Below are 14,166 nucleotides of genomic sequence, written 5' to 3'. Positions count from 1 at the left end.
CGACTATGTCAGGTCCACGAAAAGTGGCTTGGAGTTTAAAAAATAAAAACCTACTTTTGAATGTTGATGCGCCGACTAAAACCACAGGCTGTATGAGCTAAACCGAAAATACGTTTACTATGTACCGTGTGTTTATGTACCACCTAGCACCTAGCCCTCCCAAAGTGAATGAAGCAACACATTCTGAAATCAGCCCACTCCAAAACATGCTCGTGAGAATCTCACTATCACCGACATTGCAAGGGGAGATCCTTGTTTCATTTGAAAGCGTTAAATCAACTAATATTCAGTGGTCTGTTCCAGTTTATGCGAATAAAAAGATTTTCTGTATAACGCTCTCCCATTAGTTTTCGTTGGTATAAGTATACCATATCCTTCAGCGTTTATTGTCGGAGCACGACAAGTTATTCCAGCCTACTTTTTACTACCCGTATCTCAAGTTGACCAGTGCTAATCAAGCTAACGCCAGTGATGATACCATAAAGAGCAAAATATGATTTCAAACATCTAATACTCGATACCCAAAATATATACTCAATACTCATTTAAAACAAGACATTTGCATGACAGCTTCCTACCGTTTTAGCTGTGTAGGTACTTCAAGTGTGCAGACAGGAAGGTATAGTAACGGGGCGAATACCTTTTTGGGTCGTTGAAAATAATTTTCGCCTCATCGTCCTTGGCGGGGGATTCCTCAATAACAGTAACGTTGTTGAGTTCCTCGCCGTTTGCGTGCTGCTTCTGCATTCGCAAGCTCTGTCGCTTGAAAGCGGTCATTCGTTGCTTAACCTTTGGAGTCTCGCGCACAAAAATCCGTGGCTGTCTCTTGGGGTCTAGCAACGAGAGTGACGAGGCAAATGTAAAAGAAGGGTTGCTTTTGTCACATACCGAGTCAACGGAAGTCCCACCCCAGCCACGTTCTAGTCTACCAGACGCACACAGAGGTGATCAATGTGTAGTGGTTGATACTTCAGCTCACATGACTCCGTAACAAACTACTTCTACTTTTTTGAAACACTCATGCAAGGTTTGTCCACTTGGAGTACGGTACAGTGTAAGTGTTTCTGGATATGTTCACATGCCTTTTATGAGTGGCTAACGTTGTACTGGTGAAGTAGAAATGGAAGAACTCAAAATAACTCAAGGGAGAAGCATCAGAACACAAAACCTACTCGAATACTCCAGTATGTACTTCACTACTGACCATCTTTAGTCGCATTCAGATTTGATCACTAAACAAGCTCTTATACGCATACAAGGGACGGCGTATCAGCCGGACTAAGGCAGAAGCAATCTTTCTGATCGACTATAAAATAGATAGTGCCGGGCCTTGACAGAACAATTGCAGCTTTGAGCACTCAACAGAAGCGATAAGCTTCACAGTCAAACTTTAAAGCTGTTCACAAAATACTGTCTTACCTGGACTTTCAAAAACGGGTTTTTCGGAGGACGCTTCGTCTTGCACAGAAAACAGATCTCGGATTATACCTTTCCCCTTTGAAGATGACTCTGAAACAGAACGGACTGGGTTATTTTCGCCGTAAATCAACACTAGGGCTGTTCAAAAATAACTTTTTTTCCTGAATCTTGCTGGCTACGTGATTAAATCGTTAGGTTGCCTTAAAAATCGACGCACGCCAAATTTGAATTCATTCCAACCGGTAATTGCGGATTTCGTACAGTTTTAAAAATTTTGAATTTGCCCAAAAATGCAAAAAAATTTTTTTTAAATTCTTCTGCCAGCCCCATGAAATTGTCTGTCTTCAAAAACGATGCCAAACAAATTTGACTCATTTCCAAGCCGTAAAAGCGGAGTTATTTGAGTTTTTCGGTGATAATTCTTGGATTATCCACAGATCAGCCGATGTTATAAAGCAAATATGTCGTACATGCCGTAGATCCTAAAGAAATAGAATACACTAGGCCCGATTTTGACATAAACCTCCTGACTGAACATCTACCGTTGAACGCGGTATCTAAACCACCTTGGCATGTATGACATATTTCCTTCATATCATCAACTGACAACTATGTAAAGTTCGATTTCTGCGTGACTGCTGGAGCGTGAAGTTGCTATCGAAATTTCAATACATTGCAGCTCCATTACGGTGGCGTTCTGAAGAAAACGGCTGCGGCCAAAATTTTTCTTCCGTTTTGCCCTTCAATTTTAGACCACATCATTTTTAGAGTGCAGTGCCCCTTTAACTAACTCGATCGATACTATCAACACATGGTTGGTTGGTTATCAGCACTAGGTATACGTTGTGGACTCTATGAGGACGTAATCAAAACTTGTCCGTTTTACAACAAGGTGATCGCGTCTTCTTGCTTATATACACGCTCGGTTGCGATGCACTAGTCTAGCTTCGTGGCGTAGTTAGTTTGGTGTTGAAATTCTGTATCAAATGATATATTACTCGTTCAGTTCACATCCAATTGAGGTCGTGTTTTTCAGTTTTGGAAAGTGGAGCAACATTTTTCGGAAAAACCCGTCGGTGCCAGATGGTTAAAGCCCTCGACCGCAATTTATATGCTGAATACCTCACAAGCACAATTTTCTCAGCTTACAATATCTTCACTTGTCGCAGAGAATAGACGTATGTCAATACTTCTGCTCGAACTGTAGTATCATCATCGACGACGACAACCATTGCCGTCTAAATCCCGAGTTACCTGAACAAGTCTTTTCCCGAGTCGGTTTCTGCGTTTCTTTTTTATCATTGACCGGTTGACTTGGAATCTCAATGATTTTGCGGAGCTGGGACACTGATGACGTCACGAAACGTTGTCGCCTAGAAAGGTAAAAACAACGCCAGTGAAGTGAAAGAAAAAGTTAATAGTTTTGCGTCAGAACTGTGTAGAATTGATAGAGTTGAATAACAAGTTGAGTAAATCATGCTTTGAAAAAGTACACAAATACTTCAAACTTTGGTATTATTTCAACCAACGCCACACTCAAAAGTTAGCTTTCCTTAACGCATATATTTAAAATCTCCAATGCAGAAACACCACATAAACCAGGGCTGGCCAACCTTTTCAGCCAAAGGGCCGCATTCAATCGACGAAATATTGCGGGGGCCACTAGCCGCACGAAGCGCGAAAATTTTTTGAAGTTCATAGGTCAATAATATTGTCACTTGACTATATTGCGGGCATGTTGTATATCGCTGGGCTAATTTTGCGAGGACAGGGTTATTCGGCGCATGGACATATCGATATCGAAAGCTGCGACCAACATGCGTCAATCATTTCGTTCCTAGGTTTCATAGTCGACGGTCTTACTGCGAGCGCAAAGGCAATGTTGCATATGTTGAACGACACTTTGTCTCGTAATCACGAATATAGTTCGACTCAAGCTGATACATTAGGTATTCTTCCACTTTCACAAAAAGGCAACCATATTAAAAACAAGAAATCGAGTGACAACATGTTGCGCCAAGCTTTTTTTTTAACTTTGATAAATCTATCGCAAATTATTCTGCTTTATTGTAGTGTACGAAGATATACCAATATGTGAATGGCTGATGGCTCTGTCAATGCGTCGGAACTGATATTTTAGTCGTCACATCTCAAGTCTTGCGGCCAGACTAATCAAATTTTTGGTTCGCCTAGCAAGTTCACAATCTGTGCAATCCATTTTTGATGATATTAGAAATTTCGGAAATTACCTCGCGGGCCACTCAAAACCTTCTCGCGGGCCACGGGTTGGCCGGCCCTGACATAAACGATAAGACACAGCAGACGAACACACTCCAACATAAGAACCCAGTCAAAACACAGTTACACGGTCACTTCAAGCATTCCGAAGCCATTCCATTACCTAGATTTTAAATCCGTTGTGCCGCACGACCTCGATATACTGGTGTTGCTCGGCAATGAGTTGTAGCTGTTGGCGGACCACAGAACACTATCGCTGAACGTAGTGTCTTCTTCCTCCTTTGCGTATTTCTCCAACACCTCCGGTATCCGGAGCATGAGCTCGTTATGGACTTCGTAAAGAAGCTTGCCGCAAACATCGTAGAATCTGACGAAAAATTTCCGCTGTCACTACAATTAATACTCTGTTTCATAATAATCGACCACCAGGGTTTCAAATCACAGATGCCACCGTAACAGTCAGACACATGAGGTAAGTGCACCCCAGAGGTGGTCAAAGTAGCCATATCGCTGTAAGTTTTTACTGAATTACAAGTAGCAATTTCCAGGACTTGTTAAAAATACTTTGGATTGGAAGTAGAAAGCTATGAAAAGTAGAATAGGTCGAGGGCTCTTTATACCTTTGGCAGTTGATCAATGGTGGTTGAAAAATTGGAAGAAGAATCTCAGGGTTGTAATGACTCAAGTCATAACTCGACCCGAGTCAGTACTCGAGTCACGATTTTTTGATGACTCGACTCGAGTAAGTCATGACTCGAGATTCAGACGGCCAAGACCAACATTTCATTGTAATTTCGAAAGACAGTAAAGTAACCACTCTATTGGGATTACGTCTATTGGTACTGGTACTTTAAAATGCGACCAAAAACTGTTAAAAGTGAGGAAAATTAGTATATTACCAATGCGAACCATTCGATATCACCAAACAGAGTTATAAGAGTGGGTTTAACAAGACTATAACTGGAAACTGAGCAGTCAACACAACGACTCGGACTAGAACCTCTGCTCGATGACTTGGGCTCGGACTTGACTCGGTGGCGAATTCAAAATGACTCGACTTGACTCGAGTCAAAACCATAAAAGTGAGAATGACTCATGACTCGGAGCTTTGTGACTTGGTTACAACCCAGATGAATCTTCACGAATAACGCAAAATGACTAATGAAGCCAAAAATAGCGACTATTGCAAAAATATAGTAAGCAGTTACTGCGATGACAATTTCATGCGGTTCTTATGGCAATTCAACGTAGAAAAGTGATGACAATGAGTCCCAAAACTTATAACTATGTTGCAAAAGTACTTTTGCCGAAAAATATACAATTCGAAGTGCACTCAGGCCAAACTACTCGAGTATTTTGGAAACGTAGAAGCGCTATCTCTATACCTAGTAGGCTAACGAGGGTGGTAGTACTCCAGTCCCGGCGACAATACAATATGGTACAGCCCCACAACCCAGGATCGTAACAGATGACATTGTCAACGTACTTCTCGACGAGGACTCTTCCCACAAACTTCGTCATCACAGCATGTCCCGATGTTACAGATATCGAACGCAAATGACGCGAGACGTCATCGATGAAATCCGAGGGATCCCTCTCTTGCAAGTAGCACTCCGCGTATTTCAGAATCATCATGACTTGCATTATGGACCTGCAAAATCAAAATGAGACGCACTATTGGCTGCTTGGGAGTATAACCACGATCCAAAAACATCAGGTTTCATCTCAACACAATATTTGCTTGAATTTGCACTCCGAAAAAGATTAAAATTTATCTCGCACTCACATTTGAGTTTGTTCCTTTGCTTGCAATTTTTTGATGTTCTGAACAGTGCAGAAGCATTCCAGCTCTTCCAGCTTCTCGCAAAACTCATTCCAAGTGGGAGCTGCAAAAAAGGGGTTCATTTACGGCGCTGCTCTTATCCCCAAATAACTTAATCACCGGTTGATGGAAATTTAAAAATGAAAACACACCTGCAAGAAAAGTATGTATGATTCGAGGGTTGAGAGAACACTAGATACCACAGATATATTCAGAAAGATTAAAACTAATCTTCATTATTTTTATTTCCTAGGAGTTTATCCGTAAATAGATAGCGCTACTGTTCGCTAACTAGCCACAAAGTTGGAAGTCTCAAGACGGCATGGAATCCATATAATGAATACTGTAGAATTTTGCGGTCTTCAAATTTCCAACGTGCTAGATTCAAGTCAAGTCATTTCGGTCAATCGAGTCATCACAACTCAAGCTGAACAGTGAACACATAACTCAAAAGTTACAGCAGAACATACCATTCACCAGCATCGAGCACCTTGCAGAAGAGAAGAGCGTATTCGCGGCACGTATCAAACCGTCGACTTGCGCAGTGGACAAGTCGGGGAACGTCAACCTTTCAGTGGAAGCCAAAAATTCGTCTTTGAGAGAAAGCGACGCATTCGAATCGTTTAAAGGCTCGACGCCTTGTATGACGTCCTGCGGGACTGTTTTCGTTCCAAAAGCTTGGGTTGTGTCAATTTCTTTCATATGGTTCGCTTTATTCTGAAGGAATAGAGTGAATTTTCTCAAGGAATCGGACACAAAGCAACATATGGGGATTTACCAAGTATCAAAAAAGAGCAGCAAAAATAGGTCCTGGTCAATGGCACAGTCATGTCATAACATTGCAGATTTGAAAGTTTAACAACACGAAGGAGTGGGAGTAGAAATTTGCATATTTTTGTCCATGATGATTTTCGTGGCATATACACCGACTCATGATATATATATACATGACCTGCGCATATGGATATGCATACCATGAGTCCATGATGTGCATATGCCGCTGGACAAGGAAGATGCAGATATAGCCTTGGAAGGCGTTCTAAGTCTTGCACCATCCCTCCATGCTATCCCGGTAATGCCGAGCGCCAAGCGAGGAAGTCATGGATACCAGTGTAACTAATCGGGTCTTTGGTCTGACCCGGCCGGGGATTGAACCCACGACCTACAGATGAAGAAACAGGATGCTCCACCATTACGTTATCTTGCACAATGATAACATTCGAACAACGGACAGTCGACATTTTACTGGAAGTATTCGAGACAAAAAAATATTATCAACATTGCAAGATTTCTTATTCACATTGGCATGTGTGACTAGCAGACATCAATACCATATAAAAAATAAATTCGCCAAAAACCTACAGAAACCTTACCTCATAATATCGTTTCAAGTCTTCCATGAACTTATCACTCGATGGTTCAGTCGCTCTGTGAAATGAAACCGATTAGTCTCTCCTATGTAATCTGAGAGTTTGTGAATGACATCTGGGGGTGTGCCAAGCAATCGAAGACAGAGAATGAACATCCAAAAGTAAATATAGGTATGTTTAGAAGCGCATTGAAAGAAGTTTGTGAGCATAGTTTTTGGAAAAATACTGTCAATAGGCATAGTGCTGCCACAATTTTTCTCCACTAGACTCGAAGTGATCATAACCAACTTCTCGATGGGCCTATCGTTTCATGCAAATTCCTATCTTACTTTTCCTCCACCATCTTGAAATTCTGCAGTAAAACATCGGATGTCGGTTTCATGAGCCACCAGTCTTCCACCATCGAAGGACAAAATTTTACAAGGTCATGTTCGGACGGAGGTTGAGTATTATTTTCTTTTACCGCCTTCATTCCTTTCACTGGAGATGTGGCACTGTAGTTGCTTTGATAGGGAACCCAACAGCCGGGGTTGAGCAACATAGTCGATTTCAAACTGAAGGAAATGTTAGTGATTGCAGGCGTCAGTCAAGCGAGAGTTCGAGGATTGCTAATAGATTACTCGTCGATGTGGTGTGATTAATCACACAATCGACACAGTTTTCTCAACAACTGACGTGTTTTGAGATGCGAAATATTATGCAGTAGGTAGGACTTGGACCGAAGTAGTAGGGTAGCAAACAGAATATCATAGGTTGAGCTGTATAGTAGGCTACTTAGCTTGCGTCATACTACCCTGGTTGGTGAAGTCTCAAGAGAGAGAGTCTTTATGTTTTTCATCCGACCAAAATACATAAAAACAGACGGCAATGATGGTGGTACAGAAAATACGCATGCACAGTATTCTGTATCAGATAGGATTGATCGATACGACCTTGACGGTCACCTAGTCTAATCACACCAGCATCAAACAGGTACACTTGTCTACACAGTCTAGCTTTAAAAAATATTAGTTGAAGAAGGAAAAGAAAAAATTGAACCATAGTTGCAAATGATCAAGGAAACAATGTCTGGGCGAGGTGGGGCAACAGTGTTAATATGACGGCGAGAGGTAATTAAGTACGTAGGTCTTTGTTGAATCTATCAATTCCCAGATTCACTCAATAGTCAATACAGATATATTTCATATCATATACGTATGATATAGATTTGGGTTAAATGAGTCTCTGGTGCGACAGAACAGCGAGTTTATATAGGCCTAGTCAAGCAATAATGAGATTATATCCTGAAGCGTGTACATGGCGTAGCGCAAATAATATTGGTTCACCATAATACGGTCAAGATACAAACACCTGATACGCTATTACTAGAGTAAGTATTATGTCCTTTGTAACAGGTGCAATGGTGCATGTGTGTTAACTAGGGACAATGTTAATTGGACAATGGGGAGGGCCAAGTGCAATGAAATAAATAATATTTCCGGATGTGCTCAATTTTGTCTTGATATACTTGGATACCGTAATCAAATATTCAAAATAAAGAGTGCAAAATAGAAGAATTGTTGATGTTATTCAGTCCAGAATCATCGAAAAATAAGGACCTAACCCACAATAGCAAATTCAAAACTGAAAGAACTGACAAGACAATTGTAATCCGTAAATAAACAGATGGATACATACCGAACGTATGTCACCGACGCTAATCCTTCCTCCTTCATGTCAATGATCGCGTACTTGATCCCAAGATACTCAAGGGGCGACTCATGCCGGCATTTTGTGCAATATTTATGGACCTCAGTCACGAGACACCCGTTCCACCGGTTCGGACTGTAGCATGACGACCAACTAACTTTACACCATATCGAGCACAATTCAACAACATTCTCATGATCCAAGAGCTGCGGCAATTGGTCTCTTCGAAACTTCCCCAAAATCATGAGGATATTTTCTGGAGGCGGGTCTGTATTCGATTTCACAAACCGGTCGCAAAATGTCTTATTAAGAGTCACGCGAAGTTGACTTTTGTCATCCGAGATCTGAAGACTGTGTGATGCAGTGGACACGTTTTCAAGCTCATCAATGCAATGTTGGCACGGGTGGTCAGTGAATTGACCTATCCATTTGCATTGTGAAGGCGGCATGCTTTGTGACTGTAAACAGAATTGCTTCTGCACCTTTAACGACCCATCTGGGTTTGTCGTTGACTCCGCAACGTGTATCAGGAGACATTTCTTGGAATCTTTGAAGTTACTAAAATCTTTTGTTGCATGCAGGAAAGGATAACATCCTATTTCTTGCACAAGATTGATACCTGTATGGTTGAAGCATATATATTTACAGTAAGAATATACAGCAGGTGTGAGTAATGTAGTGAGAGTGATTTACAATCGTTTATCCTATCAACATTAAGTACCTGTTGTTTCTCTTGAGAGAACCGACAATGGTAAAACATCACCCCCCAGAGATCTCAGAAAACTTTTCATAGTACTGGTCCCCACAACATCAGATTGTTTGTCCTGCAATGAGTATAATAACGATAACATAATACTGAGCAGCTAATGGCGAACAGATATGATGATAAGAGGGTCCAAGGATAATGAGCAATGAGCATGATGACTAAAGTTCGGGGCTAAGGTTGGGTTAGTTAGGTACGGTAGGTTTATGATTCAGTTATATGATTTGGGTAATAGGGTGGAGTGAAAAATGAAAATTTTTGAATTTCAAAAAAGGGTCTTGATATGTGGTGCCAAATAGTAAACAAATATATTCTATCATAATTTTGGGTTCGTACACCCTCTAGTGGTCGTGCAATTTCACCGAACGAGCCAAAAACAGCTAATTTCGCCATATCTTGATCATCACTTACACTAGAAAGTCAGTTTTGGGCTTAAAAGATGCAGAAGCAACATGTTTCGATCTCACTTCCATAGAACTTACTCTTAAAAATGAACAGAAAAAAAGTTACAAGCAAATTTCTGATTTTATAGGTAGAATTAAGCACTGAAGCAGTGGGTAGGATGTCAAAAGCGTGTAGTGATTGATCTGATGACTGAGCAACATACCCTATCAATTAGAACCACTTTTCAAAACTTGCTCAAACAAATGAAACCCCCTCCAAGCATTAATAAGGCTCGGGCATCGAATAGAGACTGCTAAAACTGTATTTAAAACAGCGTCCATTGGTAGTGCAGCGTCACGATATCGGTAAGTTTATAACAACGGCCCTCATGAGATTTCTTACCAAAATGCTGTCGTAGGGTTTGTATCATATTTGTCACAAAGCTCCGGAATGAAAGCACAAAAATTGAAAATACACATTCAAAACACCAACATCAATTCTATACTGGAAACAGAAATTTTTTGTAGCAGTATCATATGAGTGTGCACAAACAATAAAATTATGTTTAGTATTGAAAGATTTCATCTGCTTTCAAGACTTCAGTTTTTGTCTGATGAGGCTATCTCTACGTTTAAATCTTGAAACATTGAGCAGATGCTTATGTCACCACTGTCACATGTCTTTCCAGTGCTTGGTTGTGGCAAGGATAACTGAGCCTTCATGGTGTTGATCATAGGTTTCCCAGCTCGTGATCAGACAAGATCTTGATTGCGATGCAGGCGGCTGTTCAATATTTTTGAGGTTTAAGGTGACAATTTGGTGGAAAGATTAAGCCTTGATGTTGATAACTGGAATTTGGAAGAATCTGATGCTGGTGTCAATGTTGCTGCTTTAGGGTTTGGTTTCATTTATATATCCTCCTTCAAAGTCGTAAATTGGAACCAGATTTGCAATATTTAGAGGCTGGGCCCGTCGTTCATTCAATATGGTTGACTCTCGCATCTCAAATTTCAAAGTACTCTGTGGGACAGAGTCGTCCATCGAGAAATCTGAACTGTCTTGCTCGATTCTGCATGGAGGTCTATTTTCCGTTATGGTTTGAAATAAAAATGCACAATTCCAGTGTAGATAGTGCTAAAAATTTCCACAATATAGTTTCCCGTGTCACAAAGCTGACTGATACCCGAATCCACTCCCTTGCACTATCTTTGCTACGAAGAAATGCTCATTTTGAACATCCAGAAAATATTTTGCTGGGAATGCTTTGGTGACGAGGAGGGAAACGTCCGAAGATTTACAGTTAACAAGATTACAGCTATGCGCAGAACAACCACACCATACCAAATTCCAATTATGAATTTGAAGGAGGATATATAAATGACACCAAACCTAAAAACAGCGGCATTGGGCATCAGTTTCTTCCAAATTCCAGTTATCAACATCAAGGCTTAATCTTACCACCAAATTGTCAACTTAATCCACAAAGATATTGAACAGCCGCCTGCAAGCAAGACCTTGTCAGATGTCGAGGTGGAAAACCTAAGATCATCACCATTAAGGCTCAGTCATCCTTGCCACAACCAGGAAGTGGAAAGACATTAAAACGAGGTTACTGAGGCATCTACCCGTGTTTCAGGATTTAAACGTAGAGATAGCCTCATCAGACGAAAACTGAAGTCTTGAAAGCAGATGAAATCTTCCAATACTAAACATGATTTAAATGTTTGTGCACACTGATACTCATATGATACTGCTACAAAAATTTTCTGTTTCCAGTATAGAATTGATGTTTGTGTTTTGAATGTGTATTTTCAATTTTTGTGCTTTCATTGAGGACCTTTGTGACAAATATGATGCAAACCCTATGACAGCATTTTGGTAAGAAATCTCATGAGGCCGTTGTTATAAACTTACCGATATCGCGACGCTGCACTACCAATGGACGCTGTTTTAAATACAGTTTTAGCAGTCTCTATTCGATGCCCGAGCCTTATTTATGCTTGGAGGGGGTTTCATTTGTTTGAGCAAGTTTTGAAAAGTGGTTCTAATTGATAGGGTATGTTGCTCAGTCATAAGATCAATCACTACACGCTTTGGACATCCTACCCACTGCTTCAGTGCTTAATTTTACCTATAACATTAGAAATTTGCTTATAACTTTTTTTCTGTTCATTTTTAAGAGTAAGTTCTATGGAAGTGAGATAGAAACATGTTGCTTCTGCATCTTTTAAGCCCAAAACTGACTTTCTAGTGTAAGTGATGATCAAGATATGGCGAAATTAGCTGTTTTTGGCTCGTTCGGTGAAATTGCACGACCACTAGAGGGTGTATGAACCCAAAATTATGATAGAATTTATTTGTTTACTATTTGGCACTATCTGACACTATTTGAAATTCAAAAATTTTCATTTTTCACTCCACCCTATTGGGTAAGGGTTAACTTTGGGGTTATGGATGGGTTTAGGGTTCGTTTTGGGGTTATTTCTCATGTTGAAGCAGTGGTTCCCAAACTTTTTTCGACACGCTCCCCTTGATGATTGGGGAAAATTTCGCAACCCCTTATAGTTAGCCTATATCAAAAAGTAAAACCTAAATATAATTAGGAATATTGCCAATGGTAGAAACTTGGAAGCCTCATCGCAACTTGAAAACTCATTCGCAGTTCAAGAAACATCATTCTCTCGGGTAGCTTCACGCCTCCTTTGAGATGCTTTCACGCCCTCCAGTTTGAGAACCACTGTCCTAAAGTGTCGCATGCTCAAGCTCAAATGTCTTTTTCATTGTTACATGCTCAAATGTTGGACAACCGATAAGAGGTCAAACATTCCGCAACTACAATACTAACTAAAAAGGTTTGGAACACTCTGAAATAGATCATTTGATAAGGAAATCTTGATCACATTCAATAAAATCAGAATTCAATATAAATTTTGAGATTGAGACCTACCGGAATATCGCATTGAATTTGCTCTGCAGTATCAATCCAAATCAAAGAAATGTTATATTTTTCTCTGAAGTAAATTCGTAAATCGGACGGCATCAGCTGGCGGCAAACATGCTTTTCATTTGTGTTCGGGCGATCAAAGAAGTCATCAAGATCACGTTGAGACTTTGGCAGTGGACATATTATCGTAACAATATTACAAGAGAATTTTTCAACCATTTCCACATGGCCTGTGCAATCTTTCGAGTAGCTTGATCTCTTCGATGGCTTTTTAACCGGAGACACAAGTCCAAAGTCATCCCAGCAATAATCGTGTACGATAGATTTCAAAGTTTCCGATAAACACGGGCCCCCGTGCGAGGTTTCTGGTTCAATCTCATTGGAGTTTGAATGAAATTTCTCCAATCTTTTCTCAAAGAGCTCAAATTCTGCATGAGATAGTTCGTTCCATTCTTGTACTATCGAATAATTCTTTCTGTTCTTTTCTAGAAATTTATATGACCATTTCACCGATTCCCCTATTAGTGCTGAAAAATGGCGCGATGACTTTCGACTTCCTTTATGGAATTGGAAAAGAAAATTTAAAGTGGCCTTTTTAATGCCTTCTAATTGTCTCTTGTCGTTGCGTGGAGATACTAAAAATACTACTTTCTTCACTTGAGACTCTGTCATGATTTCAGCATTGAAGTAATTCATAAATACATATTACCATTATTATAATCTGAGCAGTGAAAATATTCGTTAATCCAAACCCACGGTTCGAATATTTTGGAATTGTATTTCTGATACCATACAGGCTGCACTGTTACAATATTACATCTTGGTCATTTTGTATAGGTGTATTAACTGGCATGATTAATGAACGCATATGTAGACACATTTGAGATATATACAATACAGATAACAGATCGGTTTGTAAACACTTAAAAAGCTGCCGAATTCGATGAGACATTTGTAGTCAATCAAAATTGTCAACTAGCTGTTTGAACAGAACTCAGAACTGAACAGATCCTTGATCAAGAATGCATGTCAACACTCAACATCATATTATGTTGAGAGCTTGGAGGCTGGGCAGCAAAGATTTGGACTTGCTCAGCATCAGCACAGTACCAGACTAAAGAAATCAAGAACTTCTCTCAGGATTTGCACTTCTATACGGGCCACATTTGAAGGATTCCCTCTACTTCTCATTTGGATAGCATAAATAATTACTGCTGAAAAGTTACGGTAGTCTCCATTCCGAATCCGACCGCGAATCTCGTACGCCACAGCTCGACGACATTTCAGAATTTCAGATATGTTATTGTTATTTCCCCAAACAAATTCTGGCGCGTGTTCACTGGGGCATTAAAATATCACTGTGCTGTTACTAAAGTCAGTCAGTCAGTCTTATTAATATTTTCATCATTCTAAAACATCACAAGACTGCGAGACAATTAAAAAGATAGGAAGGCGTGGAACAGCTTTGAGTAGCCTTTAAGATCAGACACGCACCTTAGCCTAGGGCCTAGGCGAAGTAAAGAAGAGGCATGCACGA

General features: G+C 40.2%; 1 protein-coding gene across 1 annotated transcript in view; it reads right to left on the bottom strand.

Annotated features, from left to right (window-relative positions):
* LOC145456416 (uncharacterized) overlaps positions 1 to 14,166 on the bottom strand; it is a 15,988-nt gene extending 1,822 nt beyond the window's left edge. The window contains exons 1-12 of the mRNA XM_080334531.1: positions 12,633 to 14,166; positions 9,260 to 9,362; positions 8,527 to 9,157; positions 7,179 to 7,403; positions 6,853 to 6,907; positions 5,950 to 6,196; positions 5,444 to 5,543; positions 5,144 to 5,308; positions 3,821 to 4,024; positions 2,674 to 2,792; positions 1,420 to 1,509; positions 641 to 833 (exon numbers count right to left, since the gene is read on the bottom strand). Coding sequence (XP_080190657.1) covers positions 641 to 833; positions 1,420 to 1,509; positions 2,674 to 2,792; positions 3,821 to 4,024; positions 5,144 to 5,308; positions 5,444 to 5,543; positions 5,950 to 6,196; positions 6,853 to 6,907; positions 7,179 to 7,403; positions 8,527 to 9,157; positions 9,260 to 9,362; positions 12,633 to 13,325 — 2,825 coding nt within the window. The 5' untranslated portion in view covers positions 13,326 to 14,166. The remainder of the gene's footprint in view (positions 1 to 640; positions 834 to 1,419; positions 1,510 to 2,673; positions 2,793 to 3,820; positions 4,025 to 5,143; positions 5,309 to 5,443; positions 5,544 to 5,949; positions 6,197 to 6,852; positions 6,908 to 7,178; positions 7,404 to 8,526; positions 9,158 to 9,259; positions 9,363 to 12,632) is intronic.

The sequence above is a fragment of the Botryllus schlosseri genome, chromosome 14, assembly GCF_051294905.1.
Source record: "Botryllus schlosseri isolate E-star chromosome 14, Bs_hap1, whole genome shotgun sequence".
In the NCBI taxonomy this organism is placed as follows: domain Eukaryota; kingdom Metazoa; phylum Chordata; class Ascidiacea; order Stolidobranchia; family Styelidae; genus Botryllus; species Botryllus schlosseri.
The sequence above is the reverse complement of the archived record's forward strand: the minus strand, read 5'-3'. Positions and strand labels throughout refer to the sequence as shown.